The 26,070-nt window shown below is 39.4% G+C and overlaps 1 protein-coding gene across 1 annotated transcript in view; it reads right to left on the bottom strand.

Moving 5' to 3' along the window:
- Positions 1 to 26,070, bottom strand: part of LRP2 (LDL receptor related protein 2) — a 250,937-nt gene that overhangs the window by 69,191 nt on the left and 155,676 nt on the right. Inside the window, exons 42-49 of the mRNA XM_057503939.1 lie at positions 25,147 to 25,433; positions 23,989 to 24,192; positions 22,815 to 23,057; positions 17,631 to 17,756; positions 16,161 to 16,280; positions 12,661 to 12,792; positions 11,046 to 11,247; positions 617 to 912 (exon numbers count right to left, since the gene is read on the bottom strand). Coding sequence (XP_057359922.1) covers positions 617 to 912; positions 11,046 to 11,247; positions 12,661 to 12,792; positions 16,161 to 16,280; positions 17,631 to 17,756; positions 22,815 to 23,057; positions 23,989 to 24,192; positions 25,147 to 25,433 — 1,610 coding nt within the window. The remainder of the gene's footprint in view (positions 1 to 616; positions 913 to 11,045; positions 11,248 to 12,660; positions 12,793 to 16,160; positions 16,281 to 17,630; positions 17,757 to 22,814; positions 23,058 to 23,988; positions 24,193 to 25,146; positions 25,434 to 26,070) is intronic.

Genomic DNA, 26,070 nt, shown 5'->3' with positions numbered 1-26,070 from the left:
TGGCCAATTTCAGGGTTCCAGGGTGACATCACCGCACACAGAGCTGGGTTGACATGATACACTTGGCTCTCTCAAGATGGGATGAGCTGCCTAGCACACCACTGGGTGTACCTCTGGCTGGTCCTGTGATGCAAGGCCAAGCTCATCCAAAAATTGTCTATACAGGAAAAAAAACATGCTCTTATTAATCTATCATTTTACAAATTCTTAATGGGTTTACTTGTGGGGTAGAGGTTAAAACTCTCCCCTTCAGCCACCTGAAGATGGAAATGAAGAAGAGGCCAGAAACCCTAGCGGAGGGGCATTTCAGGTGGATGCCGTGCCAGGGCTCAAAGGCCATCGACATCACCTGCTTCGTTCAACAATGCTCTTAGATGTGGCTAGCCTTGAATTTGCTGATTTTCTGTTCTCTCTGATGACTGCCTGATGAATTAGTCTAAAAATATTTGTGTACTAGCCTTTTTTACTAAGAAACCCTTGCTTTTTGATAGACAAGCAATAGTAATATCCTGGTAATATTCTACTTAGAGGACAGACTAGAAAGTTCTGGTAAAGGGTTGCAAATCCACATTCAGTCTCTCCATTTTCCTTTTCCCAAGTCTTCTATTATACTCACCACATCCTTTTTCATCACTGTTGTCTGAACAGTCATCCAGGCGGTTGCAGACTTTCAACATCTCGGTGCAGTTACCATTGTCACACTTGAACTGATGAGGGGGGCACGTGGTTTCTGGGATGTGGCACAGGTGCTCCTGCTCATCTGAGTTATCTCTACAGTCATTTTCCCCATCACAGACATAGGCCTTATTAATGCAGAACCCATTCTGACAGGTAAACTGAGTCTCGCTGCAGGTAGAGTACGAGCAGTTCCTCTCATCACTGTAGTCACCACAGTCATTGTACCGGTCACACCTGTGTTATGAGACCCAGACCACTCTTGGAGAGGTTGATAACAAGTCCCAGCTATCACCCATTTGGGGCTTTGCTTCTTCTTCTATCTACCTGAAATGCCAAGTTGACCAATAACAAGATCACCAATGTCCTTAGTCCACCCCCTGCAGAATCTTCATCCACCCCACCAACCTGTAGTTCTAGAAGAACCTAATATTGAGCAATCTATACAACTTCTCAGGTTACTGCCAATTGGAAAAGTTGGTATAGAGCTATTAAAAATAATTGTATTCATTTTATCTGCAGTGGACAAATAAATTAAATACAACTTTTATAATTTTGGTGCTCGTCAGCTCTATTCATCAGCTAATGAGAGAGCTTATGGACACAGGCAATATCCTAGGTAGCCATAAGATAGAAATGCCCATACCCAAGTGAGAATTCATAGGGTGAGCGCTGTATATTATAAGTGATGCGATCATTAGGTGTGCCCTCCCAGAACACACATCTTCCAACTGGAGCAGCTTTTGTTCCTTCCACCTTTCATTATGATACTCCTGCCACCTACTATGAGAATGAGTGGTTTTGGTGATGGGAAAGAGGGAAAACAGCATGGACTATTGGCAAAGGAAGAAGGCAATACATAGCCCTACTTTGGGACCCAACATTTTCAGGCATCAAGAAGACAAATAATACAGTGTCCTGATTTCTGTGAGCCAGACTGGTCTTTCTTCTCTACATTATTCCCAGACCCCATTAAAGTTATGATTCCTGAAGGAGTTCCTGCTAACAGGAACAAAACACATAATAAGTATAAAGGAATCTGGGATAAGGGTTGGCAAAGTTAATGTTTGACAAACGATGAAAGAAATTATGATGGAGGGCACAGGAGCTAGAGAGAGAGCTTTAGAAGATGTAAAGGTACCAAAGGTGAATGTCATCAGTTGTACATCTGATCTATAGGCAGTTCACTCATCAGCACTGCCGTCCACAGACCTGGGGCACTGCCAGGGTGGATTGTACCAAAATGTGTGCACATAACTGCAAAGAAAACTGTGATTAAGGCAACCTGGCTCAGGCCCACTTGGTCTCCTGGGAGCTATTTAACTCATTTCCAAATGATATGAGACATCAATGCATTCCTTCCTCTAGTTCAGATCCAACCTTAGGGGGAGAAAAGTCAGTTAGGCAAGCAAATCACCAAGTTTCTTTTTTATTTTGGTATCATTAATCTACAATTACATGAGGAACATTATGTTTACTAGACTCCCCCCATCAGCAAGTCCCACCCACATATCACAACACAGTCACTGTTCGTCAGTGTAGTAAGATGCTGCAGAGTCACTACTTGTCTTCTCTGTGTTGCACAGCCCTTCCCATGCCCACCCCTCCCAACATTATACATGCTAATCGTAATGCCCCTTATCTTTTTCCCCGCCCTTATCCCTACCTTCCCACCCATCCTCCCCAGTCCCTTTCCCTTTGGTAACTGTTAGATCATTCTTGGGTTCTGTGATTCCGCTGCTGTTTTGTTCCTTCAGTTTTTCCTTTGTTCTTATATTCCACATATGAGTGAAATCATTTGGTACTTGTCTTTCTCCACCTGGCTTATTTCACTGAGCATAATACCCTCTAGCTCCATCCATGTTGTTGCAAATGGTAGGATTTGTTTTCTTCTTATGGCTGAATAATATTCCATTGTGTATACGTACCACATCTTCTTTATCCATTCATCTACTGATAGACACTTAGATTGCTTCCATTCTTAGCTATTGTAAATAGTGCTGAGATAAACATAGAGGTGCATATGTCTTTTTCAAACTGGGCTGCTGAGTTCTTAGGGTAAATTCCTAGAAGTGGAATTCCTGGGTCAAATGGTATTTCTATTTTGAGCTTTTTTGAGGAACCTCCATACTGCTTTCCACAATGGTTGAACTAGTTTACATTCCCACCAGCAGTGTAGGAGGGTTCCCGTTTCTCCACAACCTTGCCAACATTTGTTGTTGTTTGTCTTTTGGATGGTGGCTATCCTTACTGGTGTGAGGTGATATCTCATTGTGGTTTTAATTTGCATTTCTCTGATGACTAGTGATGTGGAGCATCTTTTCATGTGTCTGTTGGCCATCTGAATTTCTTCTTTAGAGAACTGTCTGTTCAGCTCCTCTGCCCAATTTTTAATTGGATTATTTGCTTTTTGTTTGTGGAAGTGCGTGAGTTCTTTATATATTTTGGATGTCAACCCTTTATCAGATCTGTCATTTATGAATATATTCTCCCATACTGTAGGATGCCTTTTTGTTCTATGGGTGGTATCCTTTGCTGTACAGAAGCTTTTCAGCTTGATACAGTCCCATTTGTTCATTTTTTATTTTGCTTCCCTTGCCTGGGGAGATATGTTCATGAAGAAGTCGCTCATGTTTATGTCCAAGAGATTTTTGCCTATGTTTTTTTCTAAGAGTTTTATGGTTTCATGACTTACATTCAAGTCTTTGATCCATTTTGAATTTACTTCTGTGTATGGGGTTAGACAATGATCCAGTTTCATTCTCTTACATGTAGCTGTCCAGTTTTGCCAACACCAGCTGTTGAAGAGGCTGTCATTTCACCATTGTATGTCCATGGCTCCTTTATTATATATTAATTGACCATATATGCTTGGGTTAATATCTGGACTGTCTATTCTGTTCTACTACTGGTCTATGGGTCTGTTCTTGTGCCAGTACCAAATTGTCTTGATTTCTGTGGCTTTGTAGTAGAGCTTGAAGTTGGGAAGCAAGATCCCCCCTGCTTTATTCTTCCTTCTCAGGATTGTTTTGGCTATTTGGAGTCTTTTGTGGTCCCATATGAATTTCAAAACTATTTGTTCCAGTTCATTGAAGAATGTTGTTGGTATTTTGATTGGAATTGCATTGAATCTGTAGATTGCTTTAGGCAGGATGGATATTTTGACAATATTAATTTTTCCTAGCCAAGAGCATGGAATGAGTTTCCATTTGTTAGTGTCCCCTTTAATTTCTCTTAAGAGTGCCTTACAGTTTTCAGGGTATAGGTTTTTCACTTCCTTGATTAGGTTTATTCCTAGGTCTTTTATTCTTTTTGATGGAATTGTGAATGGAATTGTTTTCCTGATTTCTCTTTCTGTTAATTCATTGTTAGTGTATAGGAAAGCAAGAGATTTATGTGTATTAATTTTGTATCCTGCAACTTTGCTGAATTCAGATATTAGTTCTAGTAGTTTTCGAATGGAGACTTTAGGGTTTTTCATGTTCTTCTTTTTCCAGTTTCAATAATTGTGACTTTAGAATATTCGTTTGGGCATGTTCTAACTTCTACAGAGAGGCCTGGGTTGCTATATACTTTCTTCTTGAACTACTTTCGCTGTGTCCCACAGAAGTTGGGGCTTTGTACTGTTGGTATCATTTGTCTCCATATATTGCTTGATCTCTGTTTTAATTGCATCTCATCTGCAAATAGTGACAGTTTGACTTCCTCTTTACCAATCTCAATGCCTTGTATTTCTTTCTTTTGTCTGATTGCCGTGGCTAGGACCTCCAGTACTATATTGAATAATAGTGGGGTGAGTGGTCCCTGTCTCATTCCCAATCTTAGAGGACAAGCTTTCAGCTTCTCGCCGTTAAGTGTGATGTTGGCTGTGGGTTTGTCATATATGGCCTTTATTATGTTGAGGTACTTGCCCTCTATGCCCATTTTGTTTAGAGTTTTTATCATGAATGGATGTTGAATTTTGTCAAATGCTTTTTCAGTGTCTATGGAAATGATCATGTGATTTCTGTCCTTTTTGTTGATGAGGTAGATGATGTTGATGGATTTTCGAATGTTGTACCATCCTTGCGTCCCGGAGATGAATCCCAACAGATCATGGTGCATGATCCTCTTGATGTAATTTTGAATTTGGTTTGCTAATATTTTGTTGAGTATTTTTGCATCTATGTTCATCAGGGATATTGGTCTGTAATTTTCTTTTTTGGTGGGGTCTTTGCCTGGTTTTAGTATTAGGATGATGCTGGCTTCATAGAATGAGTCTGGAAGTATTCCCTCTTTTTCTATTTTTTAGAAAACTTTAAGGAGAATGGGTATTATGTCTTCTCTATATGTCTGATAAAATTCAGTGGTGAATCCATCTGGTCCAGGGGTTTTGTTCTTGGGTAGTTTTATGATTACCTATTCAATTTCTTTGCTGGTAATTGGTCTGTTTAGATGTTCTGTTTCTTCCTTGGTCAGTCTTGCAAGGTTGTATTTTTCTAGGACGTTGTCCATTTCTTCTAGGTTTTGCAGCTTATTAGCATATAGATTTTCATAGTATTCCCTAATAATTTTTTGTATTTCAGTGGGTTCCATCGTGATATTCCTTTCTCATTTCTGATTCTGTTGATGTGTGTAGATTCACTTTTTCTCATAATAAGTCTGGCTAGGGGCTTATCTATTTTGTGTATTTTCTCAAAGAACCAGCTCTTGGTTTCATTCATTTTTTTCTATTGTTTTATTGTTCTCAATTTTATTTATTTCTTCTCTGATCTTTATTATGTCCCTCCTTCTGCTGACTTTGGGCCTCTTTTGTTCTTCTTTTTCCAATTTCAATAATTGTGACTTTAAACTGTTCATTTGGGAATGTTCTTCCTTCTTTAGATAGGTCTGGATTGCTATATACTTTACTCTTAGAACTCCTTTCACTGGGTCCCACAGAAGTTGGGGCTTAATACTGTCAGTATCATTTGTCTCCATATATTGCTTGATCTCTGTTTTAATTTGGTCATTGATCCATTGATTATTCAGAAGCATGTTGTTAAGTCCCTCCATATGTTTGTGAGCCTTTTTTCTTTCCTTTGTACAATTTATTTCTAGTTTTATGCCTTTGTGGTCTGAGAAGTTGGTTGGTAGAATTTCAATCTTTTTGAATTTACTGAGGCTCTTTTTGTGGCCTAGTATGTGGTCTATTATGGAATGTTCCATGTGAACTTGAGAAGAATGTGTATCCTGCTGCTTTTGGGTGTAGAGTTCTGTAGATGTCTGTTAAGTCCATCTGTTCTAGTGTGTTGTTCAGTGCCTCTGTGCCCTTACTTACTTTCTGTATAGTGGATCTGTCCTTTGGAGTGAGTGGTGTGCTGACGTCTCCCAGAATGAATGCATTGCATTCTATTTCCTCCTTTAATTCTGTTAGTATTTGTTTCTCATATGTTGGTGCTCCTGTGTTGGGTGCATATATTTTTATAATGGTTATATCCTCTTGTTGGACTGACCCCTTTATCATTATGTAATGTCCTTCTTTATCTCTTGTTACTTTCTTTGTTTTGAAGTCTATTTTGTCTGGTACCAGTACTGCTACACCTGCTTTTTTCTCCCTATTGTGTGCATTAAATATCTTTTTCCATCCCTTAACTTTTAGTCTTTGTATGTCTTTGGGTTTGAGGTGATCTCTTGTAAGCAGCATATAGATGGGTCTTGCTTTTTTATCCATTCTGTTACTCTGTTCCTTTTGATTGGTGCATTCAGTCCATTTACATTTAGGGTGGTTATTGAAAGATATGGACTTTTTGCTATTGCAGGCTTTAGATTCATGGTTACCAAATGTTCAAGGGTATCTTCTTTACTGTCTAACTGCTAACTTATGTCACTTATTAAGCTATTATAAGCACAGTCTGATGCTTCTTTATTTCTCCCTTCTTATTCCTCCTCCTCCATTCTTTATATGTTAGGTGTTTTATTCTGTGTTCTTTTGTGTTTCCTTTGACTGCTTTTGTGAGTAGTTGATTTTGTTTTTTGCCTTTAGTTAGTATTTGTTAGGTCTGCTTTCTTTGCTGTGATTTTGCTTTCTCTGGTGACATCTGTTTAGCCTTAGGAGTGCTTCCATCTAGAGCAGTCCCTCTAAAATACCCTGTAAAGGTGGTTTGTGGGAGGCAAATTCCCTCCACTTTTGCTTGTCTGGGAATTGTTTAATCCCTCCTTCATATTTAAATGATAATCATGCTGGATACAGTATTCTTTTTTCAAGGCCCTTTTGTTTCATTGCATTAAATATATCATGCCATTCTCTTCTGGTCTGTAAGGTTTCTGTTGAGAAGTCTGATAATAGCCTGATGGGTTTTCCTTTGTATGTGACCTTTTTTCTCTCTCTGGCTGCTTTTAATACTCTGTCCTTATCTTTGATCTTTGCCATTTTAATTATTATGTGTCTTGGTGTTGTCCTCCTTGGGTCCCTTCTGTTGGGAGTTCTGTGGGCCTCCATGGTCTGAGAGATTATTTCCTCCCCCAGTTCAGGGAAGTTTTCAGCAATTATTTCTTCAAATACACTTTCTGTCCCTTTTTCTCTCTCTTCTTCCTCTGTTACCCCTATAATGTGAATATTGTTCCATTTGGATTGGTCACACAGTTCCATTAATATTCTTTCATTCCTGGAGATCCTTTTATCTCTCTCTGTGTCAGCTTCTCTGTATTCCTGTTCTCTGATTTCTATTCCATTAATGGCCTCTGACATCTCATCCAGTCTGCTCTTAAGTCCTTTCAGAGACTGTTTTGTTTTTGTATTCTCCCTCCCAATTTTATCCCTTAACTCTTGCATATTTCTCTGCAGATCCATCAGCATGGTTATGACCTTTGTTTTGAATTCTTTTTATGGGAGATGGGTTAAATCTATCTTCACAGGCCCTCTCTCAGGGGTTGTCTGGTTAATTTTGGATTGGACCAAATTCTTCTGCCTTTTCATGGTGATAGCATTGGCTGTAGGCAGGTGTGTGTGTCAGCTGGGAGAACAAAGCCCTTTCCTGCTTGCTGGTCACCTTGCCCTTCTCTGCTGCCTGTGTTGGTGACCTGCACTCCTGGAGCAGCCTCTGCATTAATCCCCTAAGCTGCTGTGGGTGGGGTTGCCATCAGGGTAGCGCAGAGCCCTGTGGGGAGTGGCAGGTGTGCCAGGTGTGCTCTCCTGCGAGAGCCGCACCCCCAGCAGGCAGCTGCACACTGGCAGCAGCCTTTGCGTCTTGCCCAGGCAGCTGTGCACTGGGAGGAGATTCTGGGTGGCAGGTGGGGGCGTGGTTGCTCTGGGGCCACTCATGCGGGCTGCTCCCGGGCTGCTCGGTTGGCCGCCGCCACCGCTGCCAGCTTGCACGGTCTGCTCTCGGGCCCCTCACTCAGCTGCTGCTGCCGCCGCTGGCTCACATGAGCCACTCCTGGGCCCCTCGTTTGGCCACCGCTGCTGCCACTGGCTCGCGCACTACTGGGCCTGTGTGTCAGGGTCCGTGCTGGCTGGGGGAATGACTGGCTGGCTGGTTATCACTGTGAGGGCCTTCAGAGCTGTGCTGCTGCATAGAGGGTTAGGTTGCCCGGAGTTCCCTGGGATTCCCAGCTGCTGGGCTGAGTGTGCTGGGATGCTTCCGTACAGCTGTGAGGCCCCTGCCCCTTTAAGACTTTCAAAAAGCACTCGCTTTTCTTTTGTCCCAGGGGAGCCGGTTGTAGGGACCTGCTCGCAGATTTTGCCCTTCTGTTTCTCTAATATCCAGCACACTGTGCACCGTGTGTCCATGCTCCTGGTGTGGATCACTAGAGCTGGTTGTTCAGCAGTCCTGGGCTCCCTCTCCCTCCCCGCTCTGACGCCTCTCTTCCCTCTGGGGAGCTGGGGTGGGGGTGGCGCTCAGGTCCCGCCAGGCCATGGCTTGTATCTTACCCCCTTCATGAGATGCTGAGTTCTTGCAGATGTAGATGTAGCCTGGCTGTTGTCCTGTATCCACTGGTCTCTCTTTTAGGAATAGTTGCATTTGTTGTATTTTCAAAAATATATATGTTTTGGGGAGGAGATTTCCACTGCCCTACTCACACTGCCATCTTGATTCCTCCTCTCCAAATCACCAGGTTTTTATAGACATAATTGCACATCAGTATTCCAGCAAGCTGCTCACAACTCAGTCTCACCCACATTCTTCAGCAGCATCGGGGATGAGCCAAAAGAAAGAGCCCATCAGGATACTGATCCCTGGACCACTCACTGTGTGAGGACTGGGGGGCACATTCCGTGACACTGGCAAGAGGGCGCATGGGAGCCATGCCGTAGCCTGGGGGTGATGCCACTCCAGGCAAATGGAACTGCAAGTTTTTCTGGACCTTATATAGCTCAGGTTTCCAGACAAAGAGTATTTTTTTTTCTGTTCTGCCATAGACTTCGGCAAAAACAATTCAGCAAGCTCAACAAAAATCAAAGAGGGAGAGAGAAAAGGAAAGGGAGTGCGTGGGAGGGAGGGAGGAGGGAGGAAGGAAGGAGGAAAGGAAGGAAGGGAAAGAGAAAAAGGTGAAGGAAATCAATAAAAGTCTGGTAGGGTAGGGGTGAGTCAGAGATGGGATCACTGCAGGAATGTAATAATGAAGGCAGAGCTCAGAAAGTTCAGAAAGAGAGTGATGAGATGACCTAGAGTCTGCTCAAAATGAAGATGAGATGTAATTCCATTCCTTATATGCCATGCCTAGGTTTTCAGAATATATCTAATGCTGATGGTATTTACTGAACTCAGAAGAACCAACCAACATAATACAACTCCTTAGCAAGTGGGGAGAAAATAAAAAGTTTTATTCTCTTCCACTCACAAATAATAAAAATCTACCAATCAAATCTGTATCAGTTAAATATAGACAAAACATGTCTAAATGCAATTTGACTACAAATGGGGACAGTTCTGTCTCCTGAATGTCTTCAGAGTGCCCAACTACCACCCTCAGCAATGTCTTCTTGGGCTTCGTTAGGGGATGAGTCATCCTACAAAAACACATTTTCTACATGACATTTATCTACCTTTTGAATCATGACCATTTTTGGTCATAATTCCAAGTACCTGCTCCTTTTGCAGCTTTCAAGACCGTGAGTTAACTTTCTCGGGCTTCCTCAGGACCACACGGAGAGCAGAGCTCTGCACCACCCTGAACTCCAGCAGCACCTCAGGCCCTGTTGAGGGGCTGCCCAGCCCTATGCAAATGGTCCCAAGAGCTCTGGTGCTCTGGTCTTGTGCTTGCTTTGTCTCTTTTTCATCTCCGTCCCTAGCAGGCTGTAAGCTGACAGCTCCTGTCGTTCTCCATTTGCATGTTATGTCCTTTAACAATCCTTAGCACATGCAGTATCTCTTCTCAGCTCCAGTTCCACATGTCCAAATCCTTAATACATATTTTCACTTCAGGAAGTCCCACTACATCAAACTCACCTCCCACCTTGGGCAAACTGCTTTCTGGATTCCCCTGCTTTTCTTAATGCTCTTACTATTCTCCTAGTCCATCAGAATTGAAACCTGCATGTCCTTTTCATTTCCTATTTCCCTCTATATCCAAACTTTTTCTAAGTGGGGAAAATGAGAAGTTGGGGCTTTAAAAAAGTAGACACCTTTTGGAATGGCCCATTTGGAGAAAGTGGTAAGAATCAAACAGCAGATTATAGGAGAGGTCTCCCAAAATGGCAGCCTATGAGCTGAATCTCTTTGACCCACACAATGTTCTTAGAATTTTAAAATATGTTTCCAGCATTTAAAATCAGAATATTTCACACGACAACCTAGACTTCTAATTTCTCTCAAAAGAAGAGCACCCTTGCATGATGGTCTGCATCTCCTAGCTGGTGCACGCCCTCTTGGTTCACCTCACTGGCCTGTCCCTCCCGTCCCATCATCTCCAAGCCTAAGCGCCAAGCTCCTTCTATCAATGTGCTTGCACTATTATTTTTCTTACAGCAGAGGGAAGAAAATGATATATTTCTTGTACCTATGCCCTTACTCCAGGTAAAAAACCAAGACAGTCACCTGCTTCAAGAAAGAATTTTCTTATATCAAACCCACTTCGTTCACCTCCCAGGCCTTCCAAACAAGGTCATATTATGCCTTTTGTGAGCTATAGGCACTTTTGTACCTTCATGGGACCCTTACTTCATAAAAATACTAAAAATCATATTTCATTCCCACATTGGTATTAAAGGCAGATGTATTCATATTATATATTAAAATATTTTCTCTGATGTAAACTTTTTCTTTTGATAAAAGAAAATTTAAAATTTCATAGGCCATTAAAAATACCATGGACCTTAAGCATTGTGGCCACCATGGCTAATGGATAGGTCAGCTCTGCCCCCATGGACATTTGAGGTCTGCTGGGAAATTGTTTGATCCTCAATTCACCTGTACCAGCGTGGGACACACAGTCCATTACTACAGGTGAAATCATTTTCAGAGCAAGATCTCCTGGTGCAATTCTGATACTCATCATAGCCATCGGCACAATCTGCATCACCATCACAGACCCAAGATTGGGGGATGCACCTCCTGGATGGAGGCGCGCTGTTTACACAGAAAAATTCCAAATTTGAGCAGGTGTGACTCTCTGAAAACAAAGCACACAAGATTCAGTAACCACCTGAGAGCTCATTCTAGCAGTTAAATTCATTCTGACAGTCATTTTTCCTGCTTATGTTACTTAATAGTCTGAGATTGAAAGAACATGAGAGTAAATCAAGTAGACAAATCACATTGCTGTAGTAACATTATATCATAATAAAAATACCTTCAAAAATTCCATTTTAATTGCTCTGGACCTTAGATTTTTCCAGAAATAAGAAATAAACATAATAAAACACCTCATTTACTTTTCCATAAAATTAATATAATATATTTTTCTCTCAGAGCTTCAGAAAACTATTCTCATTTTGTTAATGAGATACCAAAAATGTCTTACATTTGGCATCATGTTTTAGTTTACACAGTGTAATCACACAAACAGAATGTGAGGAGGTATTGTTATGCCAATTCTACAGATGAGAAAAGTGAAGCTCAAAATAACCACATGGCTCCGAGTCACAGAAATTTCTAAAGACTTAGGGCTTCAAACCTAGGGTTTTTTTCTCCAAATGTAGTGTGTTTTCAACTATATTAAGGGACCACCCATGTAGAATCAGAGCATATAGGTGGGATGCATGTGAGCAAGAGTTGTCGGAAACCATGACACTGGTAGGAAAGAGATAAATGCTAAAATATATTCATTAATGCCCACAGAATAAAAGAACAGGTATTGTCTTATCCAATCTCACTGTGGGTGAATAAAACACAAAAGGATAGAATCCTGCTGATGGAAGGTGGGAGAAAAGTACATGCTATAGTCCATGATTGTACAGCTGCCAACCACCCATTTCAGTGAAGAGAGTATATGTGGAGTTATTTATCTCTTTCCCAGACCACCACCAAAGTCAATGACATATGAGGTTATAATCAAACACAAATATCAGGGAACCATTGTTTTTATTGCTCTACCATTGGAAAACTGTCTTCCAAGACATCTTAAGAGTTCCATGCTCTGTTGGTCATGGAAAACAGTTCCCCCTGATCTGTTCCATAATCCACTTAAAAGGAATAGCCCTCCATCCATTCCCTCCCCCAGATGACAGCACTTAAAGAACAGGTGAAACTGGAGGCACAGTTGATCCTCATACTGTGAAGGATGCTACTACATGTGGCTGAGTCCCCTTTATCTGCTCTAGAAGTGTAGGAAATTATTTCCACTAGAATTATTTCCACTACATGCAAGAGAAAGAAAGTAAATATTAAAATCATTTCTCATTTTAAAACATTTAAGTGGATTATATAAAGCAATTCTACAGTAGAAAAATAAAGGTAACATTCTATCAGTGTACATTCAATTAAAGAGAAATCTGCCTGACAATCATACTCTCCAAGACAGAAAAATACATCTCCTGTGTCCCCATGAATGTAAGTCTCCAGAGGAATGAACAGCCTCACTTACCACAGTGGTGCCTTTCATCCTCATCACTCATGTCGCCACAGTCATTATCACCATCACAGATCCATGCTTTTTGGATGCACCGCCCAGTGTCACACTGGAACTCATCACTTAAGCATTCTGGATCATGATACACTAAAAAAGATAAAAAGCACTTTCAGTGAAAAGAGTGGCTTGAAAGCCAAAAATCTTGAGAGAAGCTTGCTGTACTTTGGGCTGTGTAGAAAACTTGAAACAGAGCATTCTCTACTTGTGTAAAGCTATGCTAAGTCCTCCAAGAAGACTCATACCAGTGACCAATGGTTTGAGATTAAAGTAGTTGATTGACAGTGCAAAGCCCTAATTGCTTTTTCTTATTAGGATGACATCTGGTATTCACTTACAGGTATGACAGAGAAAACAATTTTTCCCCAAGGGGATATAAATTACTTATTATTTCACATCCTTCCATTATTGAATCTACTTTTCACCCAAAAGCATTTTGTTTGCTGCAAACCATCCCCCCAGCATGCCTGACCCTTTTCCCTTTCTCCATAGCACTGATCACCTGTCAACATATTCTACAATTTACTTATTTGTTTGATTTGTTGTCTCCCCTCACTAGAATATAAGCTCCATGTAGCCAGGGATCTTTGTGTTATTCACTAAGGTATAGCCCCAAAGTACCTAAAACAAAAGTGTAGTTAATGAACTAAAGTGGTAAGTCCGCCTTATGCTTTAAGTTAGTCATCACTGACTCAAATTCTTTAATCATATCCCCACATGTCCTTATTCAACTAATCAAACTGTCATAGGCCCATGTCTTGCCAATGGGTTTCAGCCCCAGGCACGTTTGCTATGGATTCACTATGACCAAAGAAATCGACAGCAAAACGTTCTTGGGGTGGAAGGGTTTATTACCCAGCTTGTTCTCCGGTGGTAGGCCAACCACTAGCGTCTCTGCCTCCGCCCAGAGCACTGGGCCAAGCTCTCTGTATAGCGTAATAATAGCTTGTTGCCTACAGGTGTGGAAGCGGCAGCCCAGCAACAGGCCAGTTACATCATCAGGTGGTTTAAGTTCAGTGAGGATCCTGGACATAGGAACCCCAACTTCCCCACAGCCCATAAACCCAGGGACCCCTCAAAATTAGCCTACGGCAAAAGTAAATTTAATTTGCCCTATTAAAAATACAACTCAATGACAAGAGTAAGGAGAAACAGGACTTTTCATAAGCTGGTAAGAAAGATGTTGTGGATAAAATGAGAGTTCCTGTGGCCAAGATTCTCACCTGGCCCTGGTTGACTAGCTCACTGCACACCCGTGGGCAATACATGGCTGTTGACTCTATAAAAAGAGCTCCGCCCAGTGCTCTGGGTGCAACATGGTGGCAGGGCTGCAAGGCTGCTGGAGAGCAGAGCAGAGGCTGGAGTGGTGGCAGTGCTGAGGACAGAGGCCCAGAGGACAGCTGTGCGGACAGAGGGGCCCAGAGGCAGAGGCTGGCTTGCTGCATGCAGACTCGCTCTGAGTGAACGGGATTTTAGTGACTGACCTGCCACCTGGAAATAAATTTGGGTATAAGGCTTTCACCCCAAGAACGTTTTGCTGTCAATTTCTTTGGTCACACTGACTCCACAGCGAACTTGCCCGGGGCTGAAACCCATTGGCAAGACACTAGCCTATAAGAATCTTCCCACACATGCACAAAGAGGTTTCTAAAAGGATGTGCAATCCAGCATTGTTTTTCACAGTGTAAAAAACAACCTAAATGTCTATTAGGAAAGGGATAAAAACACATGGAACATCCATATTGTAGAGTAATATTCAGCATGGCAAAAGAATGAAGTGGATCTGTATCTGCTAACATGCTGACAAAACATTAAACAGAAAAGAGAGGGGAGGGCAAATTGCATGGTAATATCCCATTTGTGTTTTAAAAACTCTATATTAGCATATATAGTTTAAAGTAAGGAGAATTCACACTCACCCTTCACAGTGATTAGCTTTGGGAAATGAGGGGATTGGAGAAAGGTGGAGAAGGATTTTCTGGGAAATTGTTTGATCTTCAATTCACTTCCTTTTTTTTGGAAATTTAATTTTTTTGTTTATATCCCATGACTTCTTTAAAATAATACCTCTGCTTATTATGAGAATGTATTCATATATGGAATCTGTGTTTATTTTTATTTAAACATGGCAGGCAGTTGGTACTAACTGCTACTGCTACTTTGGTTCCCATGGAGAAGTTTGGAAGTTATATTTATTCTTCATATATTTGAACCAATCATTCATATATCTAAATCAATGTCTAAGACTATCCGACTCACTTAACATTTATAAACATTTCCTTTACAGATGCTTAAAATTCTGTGTGCCCTTGCTTTCTCTAAGACTTTCAGTGTTGGGAAAAAGAACTTGGTAGAGTTTCAAATACCACTCTCAAACTATTAGGCACAGAATTGGAACCTGAGAGAAAGTAGGAATAAAAAGTATTCTGAACTCAGCTGTAAAACTATGATAATTGTCCTAAGAAAATATCTCCCCAAATAAAAAGTTTCCTATATGATGGTATTTAAGGCAGCAAAAGTTATAATAGAGGAAAAAAGTAAAGCAAGCTAAATGCTTAAAATAGAAATAGTTACTGATAATATAGCCACTGAAATATCAGGCAACCATTAAAAAGGAGTATGAAGCCTGTGACAAGGATCGGCAAACTTTCTCTTAATCAGACAGTAAGTATTTTAGGCTTAGAGAAGCCACATGTTTACTGCTGTACCTACTTGACAACCGCCATTGCAGCAAAGAAGAAGACATAGACAATATGCTGATGCATTCTAATAAAATTGTATTTATAAAGACAGCCAGTCCATGACCATAGCTTACAGACTATTGACAAAAAGGAAATATAGAAGACCATATCTTTATATGTTTGCAATTACATAAACTAGTGTGAATGGATACAGATGAGAAGTTGCAATGGTTAATAGCAGCCTCTGGAAATATAAACAGGCACAACTGCCTCCAGGAATATATCCAGAGGGCCCCTGGAACATCTTGGGAAACTCAGATGGCCATGGGACCTTACCTCATAAGCCAGTGACCAGACAGAACAGGAAGAGGATGTGTGCCTGTAAAATGCCCCTTCCCCACACACATGAGGGTTTCAATCACTTTTGGACCTTTCCCACAGACTCATGGACCAGAAATCAGTCATATTCAAAAATTTCAGTTCACAGTCTATCAAAATTAATTGAGTTCTACAAGCTAGCGCCAGTACTAGGTACGTCACCAACATAATCTCACTTCATCAGCATCAATCAGCAACCTCCATATCCTAACTGGCTCCCCACACATTACCTGCATGAACATGCTTTTAATGAATGTCTGCTAAGTGGTTTCAGCAGTTGAGAGTAAGAGCACAGACTGCAAACATTCAGCAGCCACGGCCACAGTCTACATTTGGAATTAGAAGGAGGAGGTTTTCTAGCTGCATCATAAAGCTTTTCGGGCTTGCTTACTCTCTTACCACAAGTGTTAGGTTCATCAGAGCCATCATCACAATCTCTGTCTTGATCACAGTACCATCTTTCAGGAATACAGCGTCCAGATGTGCAGTGGAACTCACTGTCACTGCATGGTTGAGTGGCTAGAGGAAGGAAAGAAGATAAAATCCATGAGCAAAACAAACTGTCTTCTCAACAGTCTTAACAGTCTGCCTGTATCTCTGAGCTGGGTGACAGCTGCTGAGAAAGGAAGACTGGGGCATGCGGTATCCGCTTTTGTATAAGCTCTCCATGGGGAGGGAGAAGTACTGAGGAGAGAGAAGGCAGGCAATGCCTCCCAGTTTTCGAGAATTACTTTTCTAGATACCAGAAATCCAAAAGTAAATTGTTTTTGTTAGAAATACTAAAGAACTGTAATTTTGATACATGAAGTCACAAATGACATAGAAGACTTGGATCTATTTTCTACTATAACATAAAATTAAATTAATTCTGTTAAAACACTTAAAAGCAAAAGTGACAATATGACCAGATCTGAAATCACCCACACACAGGTTTTTTGTCAACCATGTTAAAACATGATTCTGGAGCATTAGCAAAGTTCTGCTCTTATCCTTGTTACACAGGACTTTACATGGGTACATGGCCCTGCCTATGTTCGAATATTGGGTCTTTTCCCATGTGACCTTAGGCAGGTCTGGTCAGATGTGTTTTCTAAATTATTATGTGGGCACCAACCAGGATCAAGTTCTATAACTTCTGGTGTACAAAGCTCCCTTGTTTTGGCTCATGACCCCTGGTGATTCACCAGAGAAAAATTAGTAAGGAAGCAGAAACATGGCCTCCAATCTGTCTGCCCCTATCTGGGAACTGCATCCAGACTCTGCTTCCTCTTGCTGCTCTTAGCATGACTGTCTCTTGCTGTTGGACTGTAGCTGGGCCTAGTTACAATTACTAAATTCTTAAATTATGTATCAATTTATACTAACAGACTCAAGGTTATCAACCTTAAGAAAGGACTTTGAATTTCAGCTATAATACAGGACATTGATTGAACCAAGTTGCTAAATATGAAATAAACATTTCTGAAATCCAAACATATTAAAAAGATAGACAAATTTTTTAGTTACTAATAGTCACTATAATCAAACTAAGAGTAAATACAAGGGCTTCACATGCAAATTCTGCCTGGAGTTTCTGAAGGCAAAAGAAACTCTGGACTAAATGGCTCTGCAGCATGTAGAATGTCAGGTATCAAAGCAGGTAGGTCTCTGAAGAAATATTTGGTGTCAGGCCCCCCAGTCAGAGAACAGAGAAAAGGGGCTTCTTATGCTCCTCCAAACACAACCTAAAGTAACTCCTTACTGCATCTACATACAAGGTCAATTTGAGATGACAAATTGGAATCAGCCCAAACCCCAAAGCCATCTACCATTGTATTAGCTTAAGACCTAGGTCCCTAGAACCAAAGAAGAGAAGCAGGTTTGTCTTACAGCAGAAAATGGGGTTTTCATCGCTCGTATCTCCACAGTCATTGTCTCCATCACACAAGTAAAGATGATGAATACAAATATTTGTAGTCAGACATTTGATCTGTCCAGGGCGGCAAGTGCGATCAGCTTGAAAAAAATAACCAGATAAACATTTGTAACATATTGACCACATACATGTCATGAAGAATATCTACGCTAACAGATCTACTGCAGAACTCAAACACCTGAAGAGAGCCATTTTCATAGTCATCACGGAGGCATGATCCATGACATTTATGTTACACCATAGGTACAATGGTAAAAAGAGGTATTTCCAGCTAATACTGTTGGTGGGGGGAAGAGCTTGGAGAGGAGGGGAGGCTTGCTTTGTAGTTCAAATTATGTTTCTATTACTTAATAGCATCAACAAGAGTCCCAACTCCTAGTTAAATAAACTATAGCATACCCACACAGTGGAGTAATATGTAGCTGTAAAAAGGAATGAAGAAGGTCTCTCTTTCTTTTTAAGGAATGATGGTTTGACCTCTAGGATAGATTTTTAACAGTAACAAGGCACTATTCAAAACATCAGGTTATCTTTTGTGTAAGAAACATGATGCTGCTCATGATGATTTGTGTGGATGCGTGTGTGTGTGTGTGTGTGTGTGTGTTTACAAGAGAGAGAGGGAGAGAGAGGTGCTTGTATTAAAAACATTATCAGTGAAAAGATAAACTAAAGAAAACTGTCAACCCTGTGGATAGATTGAGAATAGTATGGAGAGAGCAGGTGGAAACGACAAGGAAGAAAGACTTCATGAATGTATCTTGTCATATAATTTTTAACTATGAATCCAAATACATTATTTTGTAAAATTAAAAACAATGAAATAAAAATGGAAAAAAGAAGGAAATTCTTGAAATTTGGAAACAATAACAAATGAAGCTAATAGCAAATCAGGTTAATAGCATAGCCATATGGAGAAAAACTTAAAATGATTTTAAAACCAGCATTTTGACTGCATATCCCTACTGGGACATAATCTAAAAACAAGTTACATTTAGTAGATTTATTGCTAGTAATTCTTCTATTTTGAAATTATTACAAACATCTTGAAATTAGTGTAGAATAAAGAGAATAAGTAACTATGTTAATGTCATTAGAAACCAAGACTTTAAGCATAAACGAGACATGGTTATAAAATCTAAGAAGCTAAGTTAAAAACCTGTAATTTTAAAATGGGAAATACCAATATAAATTAATTTTGTCCTTAACAATTTTATTTCCTAGTTCTGTCCACTGAAAAGATCTAGAAACAATGAAAGCCAAATAGGAATGAGCACCACAGCACTGTGGTAAAAGGTCTTTTTGAATAAATGGCTACTTCCAGGCCTGGGATGGGAAATGTACAAGTCTGAGCTATGGACCACTGAATAGGCATATGTCAAAATAACAGAGAAGACAACTTAGCAGGGCTCCCACTGGCCTAAGATAGGACCGCTGAGCACCAAAGAGAATAAATGACTTCACTGCATTGAAACTCATCAGATATGTAAAAATCCATGAGTTTACCATAATACTAAAAACAAAACAAAACAAAACAGAAACTTATAACTCTTTGGTCACCAAGTTATTACTCTGAAAACTGACAAAGGAAAGGAACAAATCAAGTATTTATCCTGCAGAATGGTAGTCGAAGGTAACAAAAGTTGATAAGGGACATTTCTTCTTTATGGGGCTTCAGGGAAGGAATAATAGAATTTTAAAATGCTTATTTTATAACCCTCAAAGAAATAATGGATTTATGTAATAACCACCCATGAATGCTAAAGCCATTGGATGAAAGGTTGATGGGAAGTTCCTAAGGGAAGATTCAGGCTCACTTCCAAATCCACTAGTTAATCATATCATCACTTAAAGTAGAACCACCAAATAATATGTGCCTCAGGATACAATACATAGGAAATATACAGCTCCATCTATGAAGAATTTATACCCAAAGAATTGAACTTAATGCAATCAAACACCTAGGTATAAATTTCAATTAATAGAAAATAAGAGGAATAAAATAACAAATTAAATGGCTCAGTTATTAAATGACTCAGTTATGCAGCCATCCATAATGTAGTGCATTCCACAGGACAAATGTGGCATTAAAAAAAAAAGTGGGCACTGCTGTGGCATAAAAGAGATTAAAGAGTTCTAATCACCAAAATCAATGTGTAGACCTTGTCTGAATCCTAATTTGAAGGAGCAACTGTAAAAGACATTTGGGGGATAAGTGAAAAAATTTGAATATAGATTGAGTACCCAAGAATATTAAGGAAGTATCATTGATTTTGCTAAACATTACAATGGCATGGAAGTAGTTTTTCAAAATGTCATTATTAGTAACATGTAAGTCTGGGAGTTGCTTTAAAATAATCAGAAAAAAGCTTGGGGGAGATGGATGAAATAGATTGACCATTTGTTGATAAATGTTGAAGCCAGGTAATGGCCATGTTATACTATTCTTTCAACTTTGGTGTATGCTTGAAATTTTCCATAAGAAAAAGTTCTTTTAAAAAACACACCCAAGTAAATAGTGTGAAACTCTACCTACAAAAGCAGTGGAGCATGTAGATACATCCAAATTGAAAACACTTGAATTTACACTCTGCTCTTTTGTTTTCCCAAGATGGTAAAATTCAAATCCCAGAAATCTTGAAAACATCAACTAGCTAAAAAGAAATTTACCAGAAAAACTAAAGAAACAAATCATTTCAGTCAGCCCTATACTGTATAGCTTTTTGCATAACAAACATTAACCACAACACATTTATGCAATAATTTTTGTCAGTAACTAATGGTAAGGCTTTAAAACAATCAAAAATTGTGTTCAGTGAATTTTTTTGATGCGAGTGTTTATATTTTGAATGAAAAATATAAAAAACAAAATAATTAAAATTAAATCAGTATAATAAGGCCAAGAAAAAGGGAGACACAAGTACATTGACATGAACGTTCTCATTGAACTTCAAATTTGGTTTCATGAATTGTTCTTTCTTGTTTAGATGTCTTTGCTGTTAATTCCACATATCAGATCTTTGTCATGTAAAAAATTAAAATAACAATTTAATAATTTCCAATTATTAATATTTATTTTGAGGAAAATGAACACAAATACTTAAATATAGATTTAGGGGATTCACACACTTCCTCCTATGTACAGATAAAAAGCAGAAGAGTAATGTAGCCTCTGGTTACTTTCAAACACTGAACAGTTTTAAAAACCAGTCCACTTTCCCCTTCAAAGATCTGAAAGCAGAGCATGAACTCAACCCATATTTTTTTTTCTACTTGCCTGACATCAAAGATAGTGACTAAAGCTTAAGGTTGCTTTAAACTAATACTGTATTCCTCAAGTATTCTTAAACTAATACTGTATTCTTAAAGTATAAAGGAGATAGAGTTGGCATCCAGGCAAAAAGAAACACTCTATTGATCCCTGAAGAGACATTAAGAAAGCCGAAGATCACATAAGCAGTCTGTTTGGCAGTGGCGACAGTGCAAGGAAAAGCTATTATTAAAAAGGACTTTGCCCACCAGGATGCAGGAATCTGCTCACAGAATCTCATTTTGCTATTGCAATATTATTTTTGTTTTCCACCAATTGGATAATATGCATCGGTAAGACAAGCAACATTGCTACTCAAACAAAGAAATAGTGGGTAAAAGAACTGATAAATGATTAGCGAAGTCAGATCTACTTCGGTCAAGGACATCACAAGATATATAAATCACATAAGATTGCCAAAGTGCCTACAGGACCACTGAGCAAGTCTTTGGGGAAAATGCTATGAGAGTAGCTCTGTAAATGCATGTTACACCTTGGAAGCTCCTAATAATGTGGGGGTAAAAAACATGTGCATACACATGCATAATGCTCTATTCTCATAATGTTCCAAATTCTAAAAAATATATGTTTTTTGACTGGCATGAGTTGTCTCTATGATACAAGTAAATTACCTGTTTTTCTAGCTTAAAAACTTGGAAGAGCTTTTTTGTAGATTAAGAGTATGCACTGAAAAAAAGGATATATTATTTTCCAGGAACCATAATCATTAGAAGCTTTTGGAGGAGAGAAGAGATTTTTGTAAATTGGTACTGTAGATCTCAGTAATTTTGAGAGTTTTAGTTCCTCCTTAACAGAAAATGTTGAATTTTTCCTCTCTAGTGAAAAGGTGTGGACTAGAGACAATGACTCTTATTTAGGGCTTTGAATTAAACTTCTAAAACGGCTTTACAATCCAGTGAGTGTCTGGGAAGTCCCTCTTCCATTCCCTCTCAATGTGTAGAATAATGTCATTATTCTGAATAATGTATTTTCTTTAACTTGCTTACTTTATTTCTGGTCTTAAGAGAGGCACTGTGAGTTCCCCTGATGCCTACTGTGTCAAGGCAAGAGGAAATATCTCAGAAAGGCCCTCCACCCTTGTTACTCAGAGACCAGCAGGAGGTATCACCTGGGAATGTCCTAGAAAATCAGAATATGGGTTCCACCCCATCGTACTGAGTCAGACTCTGCATTTCAACGAAACTCCAAGTGATGCAAACACAAAGTAAAGTTTAAGCAGCATTGCTTAAAAGCACATCCACTCTTCCCTTCCAGGGATTTTTCTCCCTGGCTGTTCTTCGATTTAGAAAGAAGTGTAGCATCTCTGTGAAACAGTGGCCCGTTTTCAGACAGACATGAAGTAAAGGTAGTATTTTTTATTTACAGTAATCTACTTTCTATGTATATGACCTTCTTCACTGTCTGAAGACATCCATTCAGGGTAGGGGGATTAGTTTTGTTATAGCTGGATTGTGAAGAAAGAGAGAAAGGAAGAGTTCAGCCTACAACATCCAAAATAAATTTTTTAGTTCTGCAAAAGATGAGGTCTTTGTTAAGTGAATTTTTAATCTGACAGATATATATACTAAAGGTAAAATATTTAAGGTTATAATTCAATGGTTGTATGGATCCATAAATTTAGATGATTCAAATATATTTGAGTTGTTTTTGAAAATCAAGTTGATTTAAACAAAAGTGAAGTTTATGTTTTAGATGAATACTTAGTTCTTTTTTTTTTTCCAGAAAGCTTTTATCTCTACATAAAAATTTCATCTCACATGATCTAAGACTTCAGACCCCAAAGCACAATAAATACTTAATGTGAACTTACGGCAGTTTTTCTCATCTGAAGTATTATTATCATGGCAGTTGTTTACACCATCGCAGACAAGGTGAAGAGGGACGCACTTTCTGTTACCGCAGGTAAACTCCATGGTGGCGTTGCACTCCCTGAACAGGCACCCTGCCTCGTCGCTGCCATCAACACAGTCGTTATAGTGATCACATCGGTAACGATACGGGATGCATCGCCCATTGGCACAGGTGAAGGCAGTCGACTGGCAGGTGTGAAGCGCTAAGAGGAGGAAAAAACACTTAAGAAATACTAACTAAAGCATCGTCCTAAGTTCTAAAAAGACACAGTCAAATGAAATGGACGCTTTGAGTTTACGAAAGCAAAAGCATCTGCAAAACGGACTGCATGCGAGGTAAGATGATACCTTAAATCAGTCAGACTAAGTAAAATGTGTTGGATACGTTTTTTAAGAAAATGAAGTATTTTAAACAAATGTCAAAGCCATTTCAATTCTCTAACATCTCTATGTAAAAGTTTATCTGCATCACAGAAAATCATGCAAATTCAATTTCTTTGGGGAAAATAAAACTCTTAGCCACTACATAGTCTACTAGAAAAAGATAACTTTTTTAGAACATCCTAAGAAAGTCTACTGTGTTTTACTCATCTATTCAAGTGGAAGCTGAATATTGGGAGTGATTTCAACAAAATGATTGAATTAATGATCCTTTTGCTATGAAAATTCATAAAGAGGTAACAGCACTTACTGCTATTCTTAGCTCCAAGCTGAGCCATGCCTAACATGCTCCAGGCCCCATGCTGTGTTTTTTATATATTGTTTGTGTTATTGCTTGCAAGAATCCTAGTGATAGCTCCATTTTACAGGTGAGATGTCTGAGGCTCAGAGAGGTTTCCTAACTTCCCCAGAGCTGTAGATTGAAAATGACATAGCCAGGGTTTTAATTCAGCACCAATGCTCTTAACCAAGACCAAGGTGCTTCCTAATAAAGCATCATATACTACTACTCCAAGGCATGGATCAGCTCATATGAGACGTAACAGAAACGTGGTCTGGATTCTCAGAGTAAATGTTTCTCAGTTCTAACAGGATGCTTAGGCACAAATTGCAAACCTAATCGCACATGGCAGGATTCTGTACCAAACACTTGGCGTAAAGACATCATCAGCTCCTAACAAAAGTCCTACTCACCACAGACAATTGTAAGCTCATCACTGCCATCACCACAGTCATCATTATGGTCACACAGCAACTGCTCCGAGATGCAGTGCCCGCTGAAGCAGGTGAATTTGGAACTATCACACCGTGTTCCACTGTCCACGATGCAGTGCTTATTGTTGTTGGCCAGATACCAGTGGCCTGGATGGGGACACTGGCACTCAGCACCATTTGGACCTGAAGAAAGTAGGACCAGAAAAAGCAAAAAACTTGGGTAGCAGCCATGCATATTTTCTCCTCCATAACAGCAGTGGCAACAGCTTCTTTATTAAATTCATTATAAGATAAGCCATGAAAACTCTTCCCATCAACCTTTCAGCTATATTCTGAATAATTTTTCCATGAAGAACCACCACCAATTCTAAAAAATGTAGCTAATTCACCCTAATCTTATTTATTTATTTACTTACTTATTTAATAATTTTTATTGAGGTATAGTTGACAACAATACTATACTCATTTCAGGTTTACAACATAGTGATTCAACATTTATATACATTAAGAAATGCCAACCACACAGTAAGTGTAGTGACCATCTGTCACAATACAAAGCTATTACAATGTTATTGACTTTATTCCCTGTCCTGTACTTTTCATCCCTGTAATTTACTCTAGTCTTTAAAAACTACCTCTTGTCTATACTGAAAAAATAGAAATGATTCTTCTCAGCAAAATCTGCAAAGCACTGGTATCAAAAGATACATTTTCCTATAAATTAATGGTTCCTTATACAACAGATTATGAAACACATAATATCACACTCCAAAATATCATCAGAAATACTTCAAAGTATAAACAGTACCTCCTAACTGGAAGAATGAAATCCTTTAGTAAGGAAGGTAAGTTCATTGATGGAATTTCTATTTAAGTCATGAAATGTGGCAACCAAAGCCCCCACATTCCTTTCTGTCTTCAACAAGCTTGAATTTAAAATGCTTCCGTAAGAGGGCATAGTGAATGGAAATGAAACCTGTCAATGTCTCCCTCTTAGCATACAAACCCCGAAGTCAGTTTTCTGAATTGCCCTGAAACCAAGGGGAATGTGGATTTCTTCTCCCCAGTCAGTCTGGCCCACCACCATCCTCATCATTATCACCCTACATGATTCTGTTTTCATGGGTGATGCCTTACCTGCTGTACAAATATGGCTGCATCCACCATTAAACTGATTGCAAGGATTGCTGCACTGCTGTTGCCGGTCCTTCACAACACAGATACCCTTAGGCCGGGAGGGAAAACTCGGAGTCATTGCCATTTGACCTGACCCATCATATTTGTTAGCTCGGTAAATTTTTTTTGTGTACCAGTCAGTCCAGTAAATATACTGGTCATAGAGAGTCAAGTCAAATGGATGAAAGGTAGTGCTGACAATGACCTCACGCTCTGTGCCCATTAGAGTGCAACGTTCAATCTTCTGCCTGAAATGAAGGTAAAAAAAAAAAAAGCGATGGGATCCAAAATAATGAGCTCCTCAATTAGCAGCCCAATGCCTGGGCCTAACCATTGCTTTACATAAGCTCCCTGCTTTCTTTGTAAGTGCAGTATATGGCAGCAAGAAGTGTTTCTTCTGGTGGTGGAAAGTCTTAATTTGCTTGTCAGGCAATGCCCTACATAAATCATTGATTCCAAATATTAATATAACCTACAAGTAATCCTATGAAAAGGAGCAGGCTGACATTAGAAATAGAAGAACTATGTGAAATAACACATGTGCTACCCAGAACTCTGTGTTTAGCACATAGTAGTCACTCAGTAAAATGTGACTTACATATCTCTTCCCACTTCTTTAATAACTTTTTTGATTTGTCATTTACCTGGAGGGTATTTAACTAGAAAAATCCAAATTCAGACACAAAATATTGCTGCTTTGTTTCAAATGATAAAATGAAGAAAAGATGAGGTTGTGAGATACTCAATATCACAAGACCAAAATCATAAGAAAATAAGCAAGAAAAGTTCAGATTTCTGACATACAGATACCAGCCATAATAAATAAAATCATCTCATCTCTTAGACTTCTCCATTAGGGTGATTGAAATGTGAGTAATTTGGGAG

The sequence above is a fragment of the Manis pentadactyla genome, chromosome 6 (assembly GCF_030020395.1).
Source record: "Manis pentadactyla isolate mManPen7 chromosome 6, mManPen7.hap1, whole genome shotgun sequence".
Taxonomy (NCBI): Eukaryota; Metazoa; Chordata; class Mammalia; order Pholidota; family Manidae; genus Manis; species Manis pentadactyla.
Note: the sequence above shows the minus strand (reverse complement) of the source record. Positions and strands in the feature narration are given on the sequence as shown.